Below are 20,692 nucleotides of genomic sequence, written 5' to 3' on the forward strand. Positions count from 1 at the left end.
TTTTCAATTTTACTTGAACTATATCTGGTTTTAGACCAAGGTTTTCTAAATATTAGAAGGGTTTTTAACCATCCACTTCTGGGTTCAAAACAGCATGCATTCTGGCATTTTCCATCCAAATGCGATATTTTCCTCCATTAATCATGTTTTCATAAAGTTCACCGAAACAGCCTTGATTTACAAAAAAACAAAACACAAGATTCCTTTGGCTAGTGTGACCTTTACGTAGGGGTCACGGACATTCATTTAGAAAACCAGCTGTTGGTCTCCAGTCCCATATCCTCTATGGTTACATACAGGTGCCAGGTTGGCTACTTTACCCTCTGTAGATGTTCATGGTGGTCAACTTTGAAGGCAGCTTTCTGCCAATTTGTATCAACTCTAATTTTAAGAAAAACACAGAAATATCACAAATTTTTAAACGAATAATAAATAAGGCATTTTTGCCAGCATGCGGCTTAAATTCTCACATCATCTTCTCCTGTGTCACTCCTCATAAAAAAAACCCAGACTCTACCAGTGGAAAGCCCGACACTGTTATAAGCAGTTGTTATTTCAACCTACCTGCCCAAGTCCTTCTGAATCATTCATTTTTGGATTTGGGACCAGTACAAGTTTTGTGTGGGAAAAAAAAAAAAAAAAAGTTTGAAGGGAGCTCTAAGTAGTAAAAAATTAGGTTGGTTGAAAGAAAAAAAAACATTGAGAGAATAAAGAGAAAAACAGATGAAAGTCGCTTAACCAAACCAAAGTTCTTTTGCCTCGCTGAAGGAAAAAATAACCCTAAATACCCTTCTATTTAATTTGTTTTTTGTTTTTCTTTTATTTTTTTAATCAGTGCTCAAAACACTTTTGAAACATCATGGTCGTTGTCCATTTGTCAAAGCAGTGTTTTGTGGTGATAGTTTGTATTGATACTTTAGGTACATCCATGAAAAAAGGGTCGTTAAACTTTATTTTCTTATCCCAAGAAATCAGGCTTCCTGAGTCTTTCATCCAGAACGGAAACCATTATCTGTATTTCCCGCTATCTGGATCTCCCATGTCTGCATTCATAAACGTTTGGATTCTGGAGCTGCCTCTGCATCTTTTTCCCAGATTAGGGTTAATCCAGCAGACAGGAATTTGAGATCCCTATTATGCAAGTTGAGTGATCCCTGCCTTGGGGGGGGGGGGAACCAAAAACTCCAACTGAAATGCGGACTGACTGAAACATCAATTTGTCAACCTGTGGCCTAATTTGTTTTCATCAGGGATTGAGACAGACTCTTGACAAATGGTGTCCAAATTTGCTGTTAACTGATACTTAGCATTAGTGCATGGATGCAATGAGAGATTAACAGTGCGTCCAATTTCAAAATACTGCTGGAAAGAAACCCAGATATGATTGCTGATTGTTAAATGAGCCTTTGTGAAAACATGGCTTTGGCGGCTGCTTAGTTGCACTGTCATTGTGTTAACGCACACTTTCGCATGGAGTTTAAAACAGCCGGATAGAACTTTGATGGTTTTGAAAAGGAGCTACAAGTAGGTCAAATGTTTGCACTGGCTTTGAATTTCGGTCTGGAAGAGGCAAGGCTATTTTCCTCACAGGGGCACTTCTATGAGGAAATTGTAAATTTGTATTAGAACTTTGCAAGGAGCACCTCAGCAAAAGCATCCGGGTTAATTCTCAAGGCCAAAATTCATTTCTCAGTCTTTGAGAAATATTTGAGAAATAGTTTTTAAGTCTCTCTTATGAGTTCAGTGTTTGTCCAGCAATGATCTAAAGTGTAATGTTTTTTTGAAGAGAGAGAGAGAAAGTTACATTGTTTCGACAACTTATTCTTAGCAAACAGTTGAAATTATTCCTTCTGGTAACCTTAGCCACTATGTGGGACAAGCACTGTCATCAATACTGGGGGCCAGTATCGAATGTTGATTTTCTGTCTCTATTCTTCAGAGAGTATCAAGCCTTGGTTTATTATGATCAACCCCTTTGATGAGATTGTCTCAGACAGACAGACAGACAAAAAAAAGAGAGTAATATTCCTAAGGAATAGAGTTGTCTTTGGAGACCCCTGGAGCAACGTGTGTCCTTTTGACCTCTTCATTGCACCTGTGCGGAAGGTCCCGATGAAATGATTGAACCGACATCCTGTCAAGTTGGTATCCAGAGGGTCCTGTATCCGAGCTACAGATTCCCTCCCCATCTAAGAGAAATATATCCTGAAACAAAAAACTCTCTGGCATTCTTGTATTTTCAGAGATGGTTTCGTCCAGCAATTTTGCATGATAGCAATTTTTTTAAGACGTCTTATTTTGTGCTTGCTGATTCTACTGAGTATCAACTGCTGACTTTTGAGTAGCAACCAGTGCATTTCCCAAGGCATTTTGCATTTTGCTTGTATACAATTACCTTGTGTATGTGGATTTCTTTTAGGCAGTAGTTTGGGTTAGAAACAAACATAGTATGACAATCACATACTTGGGGCAATTGGCTATTCCCTACAGATGTGGGTGCTGAACATCTTTTCAGTAACTTCTGAGAGATTTGGGAATTGGGTTAATAAGAAAAACCATAACAAACCAGCAACTTCCGATCAGAAGAAAAGGTCATTACAAAACTTCTGTGGAGTTGTGTTTTCAGAAGGTAATGTGTGCTTTGGGAAAAGGTCTATTGAACCTCAGAGGGCGAGCAAATTTTAATTGACTCGGAGACAGATATCCTGGAAAACTTTCTGGAATTCATTTCTGGTCAATGTCGGATATTGTGTAAGTTTCCTTGGCAAAACATTTGCAGGCAATTCTGAGGAACATTAAATTATTCACCTTAAGTTTTTATTTTTGGACACGCATTGTTAATGTTGGCTAACTGATGATTGGATGATTGTTCATTCAAAACATTAATTAGTTTTAGGATAATTTGTCCGTAATTGATTTTGAGCATCTTCATTATGTGTGCACCAACAGGGTATCATTTTTTTTTTAGTTCATGAACTCCAGAAATGGTAGAAAAATATACAGAATAAATGTAATATCGCGCTTGTTTTGTATTATCAGAATGTTGATATAATTGGAGCTGATGTTTGGAGTAAAAGTTGGCAATGATTACCGCTGCCCTGGCTTTGGATACCTCAATGGGCCCCTAAATGATTGCTCACTATGTCAGCCAAGTAGACGGCAAGCAAATTAAACACAAGCTACTGTCCACTCTGTACGCAGGCCGAGGCGTGTTGGATTTCATCTCTCCCCCCCCCCCCCCCCAACTGGCACGTGGTCTTACTTTAGGGCCAGGGACACTCTTACAGTGTAAGACAAGCCAGTAGTTTGTTTTGTATTTTTCTATGCCGTGGCTTCGTAGTCGTAGGCGATTTGGTGTTAGGTATGGTAATGTGGCAGAGTTCACTTGTCGGTGAGGCCTGATGTCTGCATCCATGTAAGGATGAACTCACCTTTATACTCATTGCATATTTTTCTGCCGCGGTGGTATGCAAGCCACAAGACGTCTCAAGTCTCGAAACCTGCTCTTCACACACAATGTGTGCCAGTTAATAGGTCATGAGTAACTATTTGAAATTCCTCAGCACCGTTGAAATGTTCTGGATGTGTACAGAGAAAAAAATCTGCTTCATGTAAAAAAGATTCTCAAAGCTCGATAGTCAAAACTCAACAAAAGAAATTATCGGAAAAAATCTTTTTTAAAAGAAATTTGGGGGGAAAAAATAAAAGAAATGCAAACATCAAGTATTTTGTAATTTTTCATTTTTAAAAAAAAAAACTTCACACGAGATGGAAATATTCCTGCATATTATGTGAGACTTTTTAATAAGATGATGGATTTTGTTGATAATCATTGTGGGAGTGAATGAAGTCACAAGTATGCAACGTAAGGGTTCTTAGCCTGCGGAGGTTCTTCCCAGTCTTAGCAATTTGCTGAATAACCAATCTCCACCTACGGCGATCAGGGAATTCTTGTTTGACGGAACAGGAGAATAATTTTTGTTAGCTCTGCTTTTCAGAACCGGGGGAAAAAAAGAAGAAGGGGAAAATTCCACATTGTCCGAAGATGATTATTGGATGATGACATTGTTACACTTTAAGGTAGGGTCGTAGATTGGTTTTTGTCAACACAATACTGTTTTTTGGCAAACCTATAAAGAAAAATACAATAAAAAGTCACCAATGTGAACGTTTCAACTTAATACATTGTACTTGCTGAAAAAAAAAGAAAAAATGTCCAAATTTTTTTGGCAAGCTCGTCAAATCCATCCATATTTAGCATGGTGACAGCGGGTACCAACCACATCTCTGACCGACTCATACGCGGATGGATACCAGCCCCCAGAAATCTGAGAAATTATTCTTTAATGAATCATTTTTTCAGATTCACACGTTTTGGGGTGAACAATTGTTCAAACCATATTGATTACTTCCAAGGGAATCCTTTTACAAAATAGTTTATAAATACTATCAACAGCTGCAGTGCTTCTCACCATGTAAGTTTTAATGGTGATTAATTTTTGTGGAATTTAGCAATCTATAACCCTAAATTTTGGACGCATATTTTTTGAAATCTTGGGTTTAGATTTCTATTTTTTTCTATTGCCACTTGAATCTTTTTTTTTAATTTTTTTTTTTAAATATGTCATTCATGTATTTTGCTCATGCAGCCATATTTCACAGTTTCAGATCGATTCAAAATCTTACTCGCCCCATGACACATTATGGCAGATGATTCATGTCAAATTACGACAACTTGTACAATTTTTTCCTCTCCGAATGCACCCCCCCCCCAAAAAAAAAATTGAAAATCTGGAATGAATTAAGTTACAACAGGCACAGGATGGTTCCAGAGTTTTTTTCTTAGTCCTAAAGGAAGTATTTGGTTGGGATTTGTGCCGTAGGATGTACACCATGGTACACACAGTCATTTACAGGGATATCTTTCGCCCAGAATGTTGCTAAAAAAGGAATTATTTTATGATTCCCAAAACTGCAGTCAACTACAGTGATACGTTTGACCCCGAATGTTGCCAAAAATGGATTTGTTTGATGATTCCCCAAACTGCCAATACATAAAACATCATTACTCGTGATCGTCTCGTGACATAGCAAAATGTCCTCTGTCGAATGGAGGATTCACTGGGGAGTCGCTGAAGAGCAAACATGAAGACAGACTAAATCTCTCAAGCGTCCGGCCACACAGACAAATAACTCACTCTGGGATTTGACTTGTCTGTTGCATTCACAAGAATTTCTTGTGGGTGTACAATAAGAAAAGGGCTTATTGACAATAAGCGGGGCATTAGTACATGTTGCCTCCCTGTTTTTTCTAAGAACATCTTGAATTCAGGGTTCTCTACCTAGATCGAAAGGGGGAGGCAGGGATGATTGAGGGGGCCAAAGGCTTGAGGGGGCCAAAGGCTTGAGGGGGCAGGTACATTGAAGGTGACCCTGGTGTTGTGAAGTTATTTTCCTTGTCTTGCCTTGAGGAATCTAATGGGCAATATTGATGCAAATAAAAAAGGCAGCAGGAAATTTTGATGATAAGGTATTTTTGGTCAAGTCAATTTGTGTACCAATTTTGCGGTTCAAGAATTTAACTTTTTTTTTTTATCCCATCATTTTTCTGTTAGTGTAAAATTTTACATGAATGAAGCAATCCTTGAGAATTTATTATTTTTATGATCTACTTTCATTTTTCATGGTCAGGAATGTGAACCTGCTCTGTGTATGGGGGAAAACAAGAACCAAATAAATAAACATTGATGCTCAAGGTTTTGGCGAGAGGCCAAGCATTAAGGGTGATTATTGATTGATTGAAAAGATACATTGTGAACTGACAAAAGGAACAAAGGACATTGCATCCAGCCTTTCACAGTATGCTAAAAAACAGTATGGGTTACATTAAAGGAACACTTTGCCTTGGATCGGACGAGTTGGTCTATGAAAAGCGATTTGGTCTATGAAAAGCGTTTGAAACCGTTTGTTATGAAATGCATATGGTTAGAAAGATGTTTTAAAAGTAGAATATAATGATCCACACAAGTATCACTCAAAGTTGTACGGTTTTCATTTTACGTCGCGAACTAACACGGTCGGCCATTTATGGGAGTCAAAGTTTTGACTCCCATAAATGGTCGTTTGCCGACGAGGTAAAACGAAAACCACGCAATTTCGAGGCATATTTGTGTAGATCATTGTATTCTACTTTTGCAACATCTTTCTAACCACATCGATTTTATAACAAATGGTTACAGGACGCTTTTCAAAGACCAACTCGACCGATCCACGGCAATGTGTTCCTCTAATGGTCTGTAAAAAATACCACAGACCTTGTTCCAATTTCATAGAAGCTTTGCTGAGCATAAACATCTTGCCAATAATTTGTTCAAGTTCATTAATTTTCCGCGTAACCTGAAGTAGTTTAATCCCTAAAGAAAATCCATCGTTTTGGAAGAGTGCATTTTAGATGTTTAGTGCCTCCTTCATATTATTTGTCTCCCATCAATCACACAGTTTCAGTAAACACAAATTCATCAACACCATTGTAAACCTCTGTTGTGGTTACATCGCTTCGTTTGGTACACCTGCTTAAAAGTTTGCCAACTTTGTTGCTTGTTTGGACATTGTTGCTTAAAAAAAAAAAAAAAAAAAGTTACGGCAGCAAGGTTTGGCAGTGTTATCCCTAAATTCCAGTTGGGACCAGTCAAAATGCTCTCTGAGTGGTTCTGGACGGCTAGTGAAGTGTAAAAAAGCAAACCTATTTCAATGAAGTTATGGACCAGAGAAAAAACTGGTGTACATCTGAAATGACAAGTTGGTAGGTTTTTGCTCCAATTAAAGATGCATATAATTAGAAAAGAACCAGTGAAGCCTAAACGTGATACTTATTATATTATGCACGTTTTTAATATTATTTGTTAATATTTGTACTGCATCCAGAATTTTGAATTGTATGCTTTAGGCCTATAGCTCTAATCAAGGAGGTTCAATTGCTTTAAGGTTGTGCTTAACCAGCAGAATTGAATTAGTATTTAACCTGTGATGTAATATGTTTACAAAGAGCCCCCAAGCTAGGACTTCCTGCTGGCAGAATTTGTACACTGGTAGTTTTCTTCCATGCAGGAATGTCAACACCATATATTTTGTATAGCATTTCATTGTGAAGAAACTCCACCCTCAAAACTTCTTCATTTTAAATTATTCCAATTCATGATTTATGGTAATGAGGATTCAAACAGTGCAACATTTCTCTCTGTGCCAACTTTCAGAACATTCTGCTTAGCAAATTTCTTTGCTGAGCAAGAAATTAAGAAATATGTTATTGTGGCTGGTAGCTATTATTGCTAAGCAAGAGTTTTCAGTACTTTTCTTTCCGCTGACATTCTTTATTAAATTGGGCCAAGTGTAGTATCTTGCCTGCCAGAAAAAGTCTATGGAAAACTCTTCTTCAGTCCTTATGCAAAGAATTAAGGATCGGGTGGCCACCAAGTACATTGGCTTCTGATTTATTAAAGAAGCTTAATGTCCCTTTCCCAGTTGGTAGAAGTTAAGCATCCATTATGTAAAGGAGTGAATAACTGTCCCTAATGATGCCTGTTGTGAAGTATTGATTTTTATGCAGAATGAAAGGCTTTTTACTAGGACAGCTTGTATAGAAAAGACATGGGGATGCTGCATCTATACTAGCTGTATCTACTTTCACTCTGAACCTTTTCCACATTCTATGAATCCCTATCTAAAGTGCCTCTAGCAGTACAAGAAGGGGCCCATTGGTAGGTCAGTCAATAGGATTAACTAAAGACAAGACCAGGGCTGATAAGAAGGGGAAGTGTTTGGTAACAAAAGCAGACCCCTAATACTGTTGCCATCTGGTTGCATAACCTCTGCGGCCAGCGACCCACCAAAGCATGCAAAGAGACCCACCAAAAGATGGAATGCGCTGTTGTCAGGAGGCCATTTCTGAAGGGGGGATTTTTTGGCAAGAGGCCCAGGTTTTTCTATCTGTGGTGGGTTTTGGCGGGAGTGGGTGGCCTCTGGATTAGTTCTGCATCAGCAACCCTGATCCTTCTGTTGTGTGTTTTCCTGGTTTTTTTTTAATCATACAGTTATTTTGTGCTTTCACCTGTTCAAATCTGTCTGACCTTTCTACATCGTCCATTATAAAATGACTCTATTCGAGCGTGATACAAGACATACGCAAATTGTTGTGATTGCGATAGGCAAATTTGCGTTGGCAACTCTGCAATTTCTAGGGGCACCAAGGCATTGACTTTGGGCATGGGAGCAATTACCCAGGCTACCAAGTGATGTATTGACTTTGTTTGTTTGTGGATCTATCTCTACTGTACAGTATAGTAGTACATTACTGCATGTTAAGCCTATAACTTTGGGCAACGTGGAGGGCTCTGGGTTTGCCATTATGGAAGAAAGACATCAGAGAGACTTATTGGGAGTGTCTTATTCTTGACAATCCCTACACAATAGAACAATCTCCCGATGTGTGAGTGCTGGATCACTCTTTTGATTGGCTGGTTATTTCAGATACTAATGAGAGTGCAAATCTCCTCTTTTGTCTGCGGAGACGGGCTTAGAACCAAGTTGGCAACTTCTTTTATCTCTATTTGTCAAGGATCGGAATCGTTAAGTACACAATACCATAGCCATCTCAATGGAATGCATGCCAAAGTGTTCAGAAACATTTTGTCAAGAAAAGCAAGACTCATATGGGAAATACTTCCAGTAAAACAAGTTTGTGAAGCATTCCCTTCATTTGTTTTCTTTCGTAAAATGATCTGAACGCCTAAAGGAGTGGAAGACAGCAAAACTTTTCCGGAGTCTGCCTGGTGAAAAAGCTGTTGTTCTCTTCAGAAATTAAAAATAAACTGTTCTCCTTGATCCGCTGCTCTGGTGTTTCTGCTACCAATACTAGTAGCGCCTTGAAAATGTTATGTTGTTCGACCCCAAATCATCCTTTTGTACAAATATTTTCCTAAAACAATGATATCATAGTTTCAGACCTTTTTTTTGCAGTAAGGAATCTAACTTATGAACCCCTATCCCCCCCCCACCCATCTTAGTGATCCTTAGAATGGCAACTCTCATGAAAATCAGGCCAGCTTAGAAACCTCTGCGTTACTATGGAAACATTTCCAGACACGTGTCCAAATTGCAAATTAAGTCTTGAGTTGAGGCGGATCGTAGGTGCCTGTACAAATATCAAAACCTGATTGTAGATGCATGGGTTGTGAACATGTAAACAAAAATATATATACAGTTGTTTGTACAGGGGCCCATTGGCACACACAAATTGCTAGAGAAAGGTTTTGGGGTTGGGTTGGGTGGGGGATGACCCTGGCTCCCCACCCTTCCTACTTTGAAACAAAATGTGCAACGATTCATTACGATTTGATAAATTGTACCATTACTTGTACGCGAGTGCTGCGAAGTTATAAATAGGCAAGAAAGGAGCTTGGGAAAGATTTTGTTTCAAAGAAGAAGGGAGATTAAAAGATTGACTGCTCCTTTTAGTTTTCAGTTTCTCAAGAAGACCTACATGTTTTTGTTTATGTGACAAAGGACAGTTACTGCTACTACTACTTAAAGCCAGCCTCTAAAGACAGGTCATGGAGATGGCTTGGACAGTTGAAGCACCCTTGCAAAAGTCTTTATCTAAACTTTTCTATTTTTTTTTCTCTTTTCAGGAGCGTTTCTCATTCCTTACATCATCATGCTGGTATTCGCCGGTATGCCGCTGTTTTTCCTGGAGTTGAGTTTTGGGCAGTATGGCAGCAGTGGACCTATCAGCTGCTGGCGTTCGGTGCCGCTCTTCCGAGGTAAGTAATTTAATTTTAAATTTCCTAAGTTCTTAACTCAGCCCATGTGTGGTCGTAGTTCAGTCAACTGCTGTTCCTACAAAAATGTTGTTATTAATTTACATGTGGAAATGTATTGCAAGCTTAAATTAAATGGATTAGCAGGGCAGTTGTTTTCAGAACTAATAAGTAGTCTCCCAAATTCCGAAATATACTCGACTACAGTAGAATAAATGGCAAGAAAAAAAGTTAAACCAACAAATCTACACATCTAAAGTAGACATTTGAACATGTGTTACCCCAAACTCATTGTCATTTTAAATTCTCCTTGAAGGTGTGGGCTACGGTATGGTCATCGTATCAGCTCTGGTGGCAGTCTACTACAACGTCATCATCTGCTACACCATCTTCTACATCATTAAGTCCATGACGACGGGACTGCTCCCGTGGGTCGGCTGTAACCACGACTGGAACTCCCCGTTCTGCAGCACGTTGGTCCAGGACTGTCTGGACAGCGACGGCATCGTGACCCAGGAGAACGAGTGCATCCCAATCGTCAACATGACCAGCGCCGAGATGATGCAGTACAACATCACGGCTGACGGCAATATTACAAACTACAAGGACCCTCTGATGCATCTTAGAGTCAGACCCAGTGAGGAATACTACAGGTAAACGGATGTGATGACTCCCTCCATGTTAAACCTTTCTGGAGTTGAAGTTGCATTGGAAAACAAAATGGATCAACCTTAACTGTCTTTTGGGGCAAACTCGACAACAAAGAGTCAAGGGTTGAGCCAGGATTATATAAAAGGGTGTCAAAATTTGCTTGAAATTGCTTGATCAATTTTATTAAAAAGCAGCATGGTGTCCAAAATACACTCAGACACCCCTCTGGATGGCAAAAGTTACATTTTGCTTGTGCAAACATAGTCAGTTTAAGTACATGTTCCCAGTAAGTTACAAGTGACAATTATTACAGTTATTTATATAAATAAAAAGAATTAATACTTCAGTTATAACTTCAGATGAAATGATATATCAAATAGTTCGTATAAGTTTTGATATGTGTGAATAGATTCATTTTAGTGCAACAGACTGCAGTTCTCTCATGTAATCATACACTGGGATCTATAAATCTTGTGATTTTTTTCCCGTTTCAGAATTTGTCTAGACCCCCCCAAAGTTACTAATTTTTACGCTTCCATCTGTTTTGTCCAGGCAAGGGGTCTTGCATGACTCTGGAGACATCTTCAGCTCTGGATACGTGATCTGGCAGTTGGCTCTTTGTCTTCTCCTGGCCTGGTTACTGGTGTTCATCTGCTTGGCAAAGGGTGTCAAGTCATCTGGCAAGGTGGGTACCAGACCAGATGCAAATAAAAAAGTATCTGCGCTCTTATTTCACTCGTGCCAAAAAGAAAATATTGGCAAGTTCCTTGCATAGGCAAACTGCCAAATAGGCCTACTGCCAACTATCGTTCCATGTTCCAGTGATAAAATTTGAAAAGTTCCCTGTTTTTTGAATTTTGCTTTCAGATTTTGTTGAATTAAGTTCTAAATATGAGGATGAAATATCTGAATGCAAGGTGCAAATGTTAGCAGCTCTGCATAGGTATTGTGTTCAATGATAATTTTACAAAGCCGTCTTCAATAAATATCTGAATTTTTTGTACAAGCTGTTTCTGCATAGATGACACTCTTGAGGAGAGCCCATGCTAACAGTGGTGTTAAGAGAACAGTAAAATAATATGGTTTTTGTTGTCTGAAGAAACAGTCTAAATATTGAATTAGCTATACAATGTTTTTTCTATGTCCATAGGTTGTATATTTTACGGCCATTTTCCCATACGTCGTCCTCTTCATTCTGTTGATTCGTGGCGTTACTCTAGACGGTTACATGGATGGTGTCAAATTCTTTATCACTCCACAGTGGGAACTACTCAAACACCCCAAGGTATGCTGTAAAAATCCACTTCCAATCCACGTTTAAGGATTGTTTGTTATCACTTTGGTTGGTTTTCTCCCTGTTCTCTGCCGATGAACGGGCAAGGACAATTTGGTACAAAGCGGAAGTATAACTTAGGCCTTTGATTGATCAGGAAGCTTTTTTCATGCAGCTTTCACAGTTTATCGAAAGACTCAAACTGGGCATCAACAGAAGACGGAAACATACATCTCCTATCCTAGTTTGCAAATCTCTAATGTATATTTGTATTGAGAGACCAAATTTAAAAAAATGTCATTTTCATCTTAATAGTTTCCAAATCTTTAAATTACATTTCTATTGATAGACTATTTTTCAGGATTTCTCGTACTCATTTTTCCACTAACCTACAATTTGTAAATTTTTATGCCGTTATTTTTGTTGCTCCACCCTAATGGAATTGTCAAATTGTTGTTTCTTCAGGTATGGAAAGACGCAGCAGTCCAGATTTTCTACTCACTTAGTGCATCTTGGGGAGGTCTCATCACTTTATCATCTTACAACAAGTTCCACAACAATTGCTTCAGGTGAGCACGTCAAACTTTTAAGCCTTGTGAGCCCTATTCAGTCTGTAGTCCATCACTACATTGTGTTTCCGTCTTTGATTTCAGTCATTGGTGGAAAATGCTTCACTCGCGAATGAGATGACAAAATGTCAGAATTTATTTGAATTTCCCCTTCCATCCTCTCCAAAAGCAAAGAAGGAGAAACTGTGAATTGGTCCACCTGGTCATCTTTAATTAATATAATTGTCGCCGTCAGTGCAGAAACATCGCATCACGATTTTTGCAACATGAACATGGTCTGTGCAAAAATTGATTCTGGTTTGGGTGTCGTACATCAATGGGAAATAACGTTTTGTCAGTATTGAAACATCTTGCGAAACTTAAGTGCTATTTTAGGAGACCCAACGTTTTTGCACCAACACACTGTAATCTTACTTATCTTCTTAGTAAGAATTATCATTTCTATTTTTTAAAATATCAAAACTTTGTTCATGGAATTTGCAGGGATGCAATGATTGTTCCCGTCATCAACTGCGCAACGAGTATCTTCGCCGGCTTTGTCATCTTTTCAATCATGGGCAACATGGCCTACGAGCTCAAAGTTCCCGTTAGCGAAGTCGTCGACGAAGGTACGTAAATGAACCGCCCTCCTTGGTTCCCTTCTCTCTCACTAACAGTAAAAAAAAACCAGCGCACAGTGTGTTAAGATTATTCGGTAGACCTCATGAATCGGAGATATTAATCCACTGTCGCCCATTTCATTTTACATTTTACAGAATTCGGCCTGGCCTTCATCGCATACCCAGAGGCTGTTGCACGCCTACCAATTTCCCCGCTCTGGTCCTTGTTGTTCTTTTTTATGCTCCTCACTCTGGGGCTTGGAAGTCAGGTAAATGAACGGAGAGAGAGAGTGGTCCGATCCTTTTTCCTCCCCTCGGGCCATTTGCTAACCCGGTTCTACAGTCAGGGGACCAAACTGTTCATGGCATAATCCCAAATAAAGTCACGAAAATACACAAATTGTGAAATTTTTGGAAAGAATCTGCTCACAACTTTTCCAAAACTTGCAACGGAAATTTTAAGTCCGACAGATAAGTGTCAGAGTGGGAAAAATCCATGAACGGTTTTATCCCAAAATTGTAGACTGTTCCCCCCCAAGCAGGATGGCAGGGACATGATGATGAGACTGTTGGACATTGGACTCGAGACAGAGCTGCAGTTTAGGGTAGGGTTGTTCCGTAAGTATACCAGAAATCAGTTTTCTGGAGGGTAAGATCATATAAATGTTTGCGTTCACTTCTTTTAATAACAACACTTGATGATTTTTCCTGCTTGGTTCTTCATAATTGACAGTCAAGGCTTTTGGTCTTGTTGTAAACTTTAATGTGACTAGATATCAATATAAACCTTGACTGTCAAGGTATTGATATTTACTGAACAAGATTTCAAACTTCTGTAAAGTCTGGTTCATACTTCCTGCGAATGCGAATGCGATCTGCGAATATCGCTGCGAAAGGAGGGTTGTGATGTCACATTCACGTCAAATTCGCTTCGCATTCGCAGGAAGTATGAACCGGGCTTAAGTGTTTGATAATAAGCATTGTGACTGTTCTTTTCAGAACTGAGTAGTCTCCTGTATTCCAAAATCTACTCTGTGGCAGTAGACTTAATAGCAAGACAAGTTCTCAAAGAACAAATCTATACAGCAAAGTAGATAAACACATGGTGTTACCGCAAAATGATTATACATTTATACCTCACAATGCAATGCCTCAAATCCCATAAATAAAATGATATTTTCACTGTTGAAAGAATTGCTTGATGACAAATTGCACTAAATTACATTCGAAGACAAATCAAGATAATGTTACATTCCTTCATTTTTACAAACTGAAACTTTGAAGATGTATAAAAACATTTCCTGCGTTTGAATCACAAGTTTGATGACAAATTTTTGCTCTTCATTTTCCCGAAGAGGTAACCATTGCCAATTGACGATTGACTAATGTCTTTTTTTCATTTTCTTATACCCAGTTGTGCATCGTTGAGACAGTCGTTACATCAATCGTCGATGAGTTCCCCCGATATTTAAGATCAAGAAAAGTTTGGGTTCTAGGAGTGTACGCAACACTGGGTTTCTTGCTAGGATTGAACTGTGTAACACAAGTAAGTTGAACTTAATAACTTGATCCTGTCATAACTACATCAAAATGGACTGTAAAGGGAGGTAACCCTGTTTCAGCCCCTGGAAAATACTTGAGTTGTAGCCCACACCTTGAAGTGACCTTCAGGCCTTGTGTGTTTGGCCACTTCTGTACAAAAACAAAATTCAGTTCATAATTTTGCTGTAAACTCTTTTCTCTCCATGCACCCCTTTTTTCATTCTAATTGATGCTAGGGTTTTATATAAAAAACCTGTCAAGGAGCTTGCAGAAATAACTACAAGCGTGTTTGAGTTTGCTGCGGCAACAGTGTTATCGGGAACAGTGCCGTTCTGTATTTTATTGATTTACTAAACACACTTCCCAAACGCATACAGCTTTTTATGTAGTGCTTCTTGTTTCGCTTTGTTACTGATGTTCAAATGATTTCTATTTTTTATTTGAAAGATATTGTCTTTTTGTTGTGTCTTGTGTAATGTAAACTGGTTTGATTCAAGTAATTTAAAATGTTATCCTCTTCATTTATCTCTTGTGCACATTTACTGCGTGTTATGTTTTTGTCCATTTTATATGACTATTGCACATTTACTGCTTTTTCAATTTGTCTATTCTTATGATTAGCTTTCCTGTTATTGTTTTGACTTGATGCCCCTGACTTTCATGTATTATTTGAAACAATTTAATCAACCGTGAATGAATGGGTGTGTTCGTTCAGCTTCCCTGGTTCGACCCCGGTCTGCCCCGGTACGTTCGAACAGCTTTGACGGGGCTCACCTTGGTCAGCCCCCAGTGTGGAGTTGGCACTTGGGGGTGACCTGAGGTGCATGCCGTCCCGTCACCACGAGAAGGCGAGTGTGATCGTTCGAATAGCTCTTTTCGGGGGCTCACCCGAGTGAGCACTGCGGGGTTGACCCAGGGAAGCTTATCGAACGCACCCAGTGAATCCCAGCTTGCTGCTATCTAACAGTGATAATCAAGTACAATGCATACTTTTCCCCACTTTCTTCTCTATTAATGTTTGGATCTATTTTGTTTTCTAAACCCCTAGGCTGGTAATTATTGGGTTATCTTAATGGACAAGTATGCTGCTGACTTTGCTTTGTTGATCTTCGGTCTGTGTGAGTGCATCGGAATGGGCTGGTTTTATGGAGTCAGGAGATTCTTCAATGACATCCGCACCATGATCTCGGACAGACTCGTCGACAACGTTTTCTTCAAGTGGTGGGGGGTTCTGTGGTGTGCCCTCACCCCTGCCATCCTATCGGTAAGTGTTCAATCGTTAACTTTTATCAGGGATGTTATTTCTAAGTTTTTACCTGGAAAGCTGTTCTTTTTTTAATTTTTTTATATTTTTTATTATTTATTATATTTATTATAATAACCCCAATGTTCCCCCAAAAAGAAAAAGAAAGAAAACAGTTTTTTATTTTGTTTGGGTGATATTTTATAATTTAGATCAATTCATTAGAAAATGAAGATATAACCATATGGAACCCTCATGAGATTGCTGAGTAGGATTGTCAAAACCAAAGATAAAGCTTTCACTCTTATGTTTTTTTTCAACAGCCTATCACTTCCCTGCTTTATAGAGAACATGGTCCAATTTCGTATTGCTGATGAGCAGAAATACTGTTTAGCAAATGTTTATGCTAAGCAAAAATGTATTTTGGCTGGAAACCAGTTTCTTCAAAGCATTGTTTGTCTAGGTGCTTCTTCGAAATAAGTATCATTGTTTTTCAAAAGATGAAACTAATACATTCATGTGTCCTCGTTTTCTGTTTTTCAATAATATTCATTAGATAATATACCATGTAATATTTCAGATTGAGATTCGTTGATTTAGTTTCCTTCTGGAAGTAAGATTTTCAGGGTGGGGACCGAGGACAAACTTCTACCACAATTTTGTATCTTATTTATTTATTTATTCATTTTGTTTTGGTCAACAGTTTGTATTGCTTTTCAACTGGATTGACTGGGAGGTGCCAATGGCCGGTGAAAATAAACCATTCCCCCCTGGTGCTCACGTCATTGGCTGGATCATGATCATGTCGAGTATATCCGCCATCCCAGCCTGTATGATCTATGAACTTATCAAAGCAGACGGAAGCCTAAGAGATGTAAGTATTTCCAACCTTTCTTTCAGGGTTCTGAGCAGGAATTTGTTTTTTTCCCTTCCGCAGATGTCCCCCTGTTTTCAGACACTCATGAATAACCATTAAGGGATGACAGACATTGACTTTTTGAAGCATCTTCCGTTAACAGTAGTCCGCCGGCCAATGGCCACTTAGGGAGTGCTCATCGTTGGCGCATAAGAATGTTCCTGCGGGCACACTCCCTCAATCCATTTTGCTGAAGTACAGGGCCCATATACATAAGGGCTGCTAAGCACAAAAATTTGCTAAGCATGAAATGTTTGCCTTGATAAAAACAGAATTACCAACCAAATTTCCTCGTGATTTTCAGGATAAGCAAACAACAGCTGAGTACTAGTAACAAGCAATATGAAACAAATTTCATGCTACGCAAGTTTTTGTGCTTAGCTGCTCTGTGAACTTGGGGCCCAGGACAAATCCTTCTGGATCCAATATGCCCGCTAGTAGTTGAACATTCAAATGGAACAATTTGGTGGTCTAATGGCACGGTCCTTGAATACTTAGTTATCCAATCCAATCAGATGGTTCCAACTTTTGGAAATGTGTCTCACAGGTTGAGTCAAAGTCCGACTAAATGTACACTCGAATAAGTGTCCCAAGAAGTCGTTCTAGTAAGCTGATCGAGGTAATTTCAAATTAATGAAAACAGGCTTTTCTGTTTGTTATCCACAGCGCTTCAGGCAAGCCACCACATCACATCCCTCATGGGGCCCTGCGTTGAAAACCCACCGCCTGGAGGCGATGAACGTGCATAAATCACATGGAACGGAAATGGGTGGAGTCTTGGAACCAGACTCGGATAAATATGCCGATAACGACGTGAAATACTCCCCTGCTAACGCTGACGAGTCTATGGTCTAACCGCTTTATAAAATATAAAAAAAGCTATTGTGGAGGACCTTCTCGGAGAAAACAAATATGAAGGAGTCTCCGTCGAGAACAATGGCGTCCTTGATTTCTGACTGAGAAATATGAGTGAGTCAGGGTCAGGAGCCAGAAACAAATTGAACAACCCCTGAACAATACTGCCATTTTTTGTCAAGGATACTTTTGTGGCACCATTCTGAGCGATATTTCACTCAACCTCCATTTGAGTAGGCGTATGCTGGTGTCTCCTGTTTTAGATCTGATGCTGAAGATTTACCTCTGGGAAGGTGCCTGAGGAATTCGGCGAAACTACACTTTGCTGCTCAAAGAAAAACTTGGGAACAAGATCAGTTCTGCCCAATCACTGTAGTTACAGTTTGATCCGGTTTCATCAGGGTTAGCTCAATGGTAATCAAAACCTAGTATATCTTCCAAAACAGGTTAACGTCATTTTTCTTTTTTTTTTTTAGAGATTTATCTTTGGAATACTGTTATTAAATTTGTGTGTGTTGCTGTTAAAGGCATTGTTGGGGATTATTAAAAACAAAATATTTATGTGATGGTAGAGGATGAAGGATGTGCACACCATTGGTTTGCTAAGGAGCTATCACCCAATAACGGACGTACTCTGATGTTTTAAAACTTTGGGTTTTTAGAAAATGTATATTAGTAAACTTTAGTCACTACGTTTCAAACAATATACCCTGCCTGAGAGAGCTTAGGGTTTTAGTCCTGCTGCAAGTAAGATTGTTATTATCAGTTGGGTTTTTTTGTTGAAAAAAAAAAATGAATCCGGTATTTGATTTCAACCAGAAAAACAATGTTTGGAGATTGCTAGGCAAGTAAAAAAAGAAGAAGCTGCATTTCAATGTATTTTACAGGCAAGCAAGGTTCCTACATACCTCACAATACTATATTATAGCTTGCTGGAAGTTGAGACTGTTAGCACAGAATCCTGTGGTAAGCAGAGACATGATATTGACCCCTGAAAATTGAAGTAAATACATTACGTAAGAATAAGTCTGGGTGTGTGTCTCCTTCATGAACTTCGCAACAATGTCTTTAACTGCAGTTACAGGCCCTTTTCGAAACCACGGCTTTGACTTTTGATTTAGCTCAGGCTAGCTTGGCCCTGCGGTTGTTTTGAGGGCTTCAGACGAGAGGACAGAGCCTGAAGCCGAATCCAGAAGACGAAGCCATTATTTTGAAAAGAGCCATAACACACAGTGTGTAGTTTTGTTATGATTGTTTTCCTCTTGGATTATGTGCTGAACCAACCAACTGGAATTGATCTCGGTAGTAATGAAGGAACAAGATCATTGAGCCAGTTAAATTAGAAAACGGGTAGAAGTTAGGACAGAGCTTCTAAAAACCAATGTGGTATATACGAAATATGTTAATATTTTTGTGCGTAGTCGAATACGATACTCATGTAAATTTTATTTTAGCTTTTAGTTTTTTTGTTTGTTTTATTTTGCTTTTATGATTTACTTTGAAGAACACTTCTTGAATCTGGATTTTTTTTTTTTTCGGGCAAGGTGAGCCCAATGAAATATTAATATCTTATGTAAATAGACGTCAGGGTTATGTTATGGTACAAATTTATCTTAAATATTTCCCTTTAAAGCTGGTGGCATTACTGTAAAATACAAAATACCTCACCTTTTTGGGAATGCCAAAAAAATGAATAAAACAATGTTGGTCATTTTGGCCTAAACATTCAGTAAAAAAAAAATTAAAACCAAGATAAAAAATTTAAAAAGGATTTTTACATTCTACTCTAAACTCTCCTCGCAGTTTTTAAATAATTACTTTTGTTTCCCCAGCTCATTAAAGCCACTGGACACTATTGGTAATTGTCAAAGACCAGTCTTCTCACTTGCTGTATCTCAACACGTACATAAAATAACAAACCTGTCAAAATTTGAGCTTGATCGGTCCTCGGAGTTGTGAGATAACTATGTAAGAAAAAAACACTCTTGTAACACGAAGTTGTGTACTTTCAAATGCTTGATTTCGAGACCTCAAGTTCTAAACTTGAGGTCTCAAAATCAAGTTCGTTGAAAATTACTTCTTTCCTCGAAAACTACTCCACTTCAGAGGGAGCCGTTTCTCACAAGGTTTTGTACTACCAAGTAAGGTTTTATGCTAATAATTCATTTGAGTAATTACCAATAGTGTCCACTGCCTTTAACTGATGGTAAATATCAAAATGATTGTATCTGGGGCAATATCAATGTTAGTGTGTTTGTCTCTATAGACATTTCATACATGTTTTAAAAAACTTCTTAAAGGCATAAAGCTAAGTTGAAAATCAATGCAACATAACTTGCTTTTTAAGTATAAAGGTTGTATTCTACAAACAGTTGTATTCTACAAACCTGTAAAATGAACTTAGCAAGTGTAAAGGAGAAACAGGGTAATAAATTGTGTTCAAGTCTTACTGAGTTTTCTTTTTGGTTCTCACGGTCGAATTATTTATCGAAAGTTTATTTTCCTAGACGGAAGTACATGTACGTAATAGTGTGTATTGGCCTAATTCTCCCGATGTCATCAAAATTATCTCAGTTGTGCTATTTTGGGAGACAGTGTCCCTGTGCGACTATAGTGTTGTGCGTATTTAAGGTGATCGAAACGTTTAAAATTATGGGCAATAGCATCAGAAGTGTCATTTCATTTTAGGGAAAAGGGAGTCGTATAAAGAACAAAACATATCTGCAGAAGATAATTTTGTAAGTTAGATTTGACTGAATTTTAATGGTTAGCTGTTCTTGAAACAACACCTGTGTGAGCACTGTTAAGACATCCAACTTAATGGCCACACTGGCTGTTTTCATCTATACTGTCAATGGAAAATTGCTCAAAGTAATGCAAAAAGAATGAAGGGCACCAGTCTATTCAGTACAAATGCTTCATGGAAAAAGTAGGGTTTATTGGATTTTGAGATTATTCTTGGTCTTTTAACCCAATGTCTATGTTTGAAGCTGTGTTATCCATACTTGTTAGATAATTTTTTTTAAAAGGTGTTATAAAGAAAGATCCCTGGTTGTGTACAGTTCATAGACATTTGTACAGGTTATGGTGATAATATTTGATGCATGCTGACGACATTACTTAATCAAGTGATTTCATTGAAATGTTCATATTGTATGATTTTTCTTTTTGGGTTAAATCCTGTGTATTCCGTTTTTGGTTCCCCACTAAAAAACTTCTTGTTTAGAAA

General features: G+C 38.5%; 1 protein-coding gene across 2 annotated transcripts in view; it reads left to right on the top strand.

The window, feature by feature from the left end:
- The window catches only part of LOC117297478 (sodium- and chloride-dependent glycine transporter 1-like), a 35,980-nt gene extending 16,776 nt beyond the window's left edge, over positions 1–19,204 (top strand). For both annotated transcript variants that reach the window (XM_033780537.1, XM_033780538.1), the window contains 11 exons: positions 9,687–9,818; positions 10,132–10,468; positions 11,019–11,151; positions 11,617–11,751; positions 12,205–12,308; positions 12,792–12,916; positions 13,064–13,176; positions 14,322–14,453; positions 15,498–15,713; positions 16,396–16,566; positions 17,275–19,204. In XM_033780537.1, coding sequence (XP_033636428.1) covers positions 9,687–9,818; positions 10,132–10,468; positions 11,019–11,151; positions 11,617–11,751; positions 12,205–12,308; positions 12,792–12,916; positions 13,064–13,176; positions 14,322–14,453; positions 15,498–15,713; positions 16,396–16,566; positions 17,275–17,463 — 1,787 coding nt within the window. In that variant the 3' untranslated portion in view covers positions 17,464–19,204. The remainder of the gene's footprint in view (positions 1–9,686; positions 9,819–10,131; positions 10,469–11,018; positions 11,152–11,616; positions 11,752–12,204; positions 12,309–12,791; positions 12,917–13,063; positions 13,177–14,321; positions 14,454–15,497; positions 15,714–16,395; positions 16,567–17,274) is intronic.
- The last annotated feature ends 1,488 nt before the right edge of the window (positions 19,205–20,692 follow it).

Source organism: Asterias rubens, chromosome 12 (assembly GCF_902459465.1).
Source record: "Asterias rubens chromosome 12, eAstRub1.3, whole genome shotgun sequence".
In the NCBI taxonomy this organism is placed as follows: domain Eukaryota; kingdom Metazoa; phylum Echinodermata; class Asteroidea; order Forcipulatida; family Asteriidae; genus Asterias; species Asterias rubens.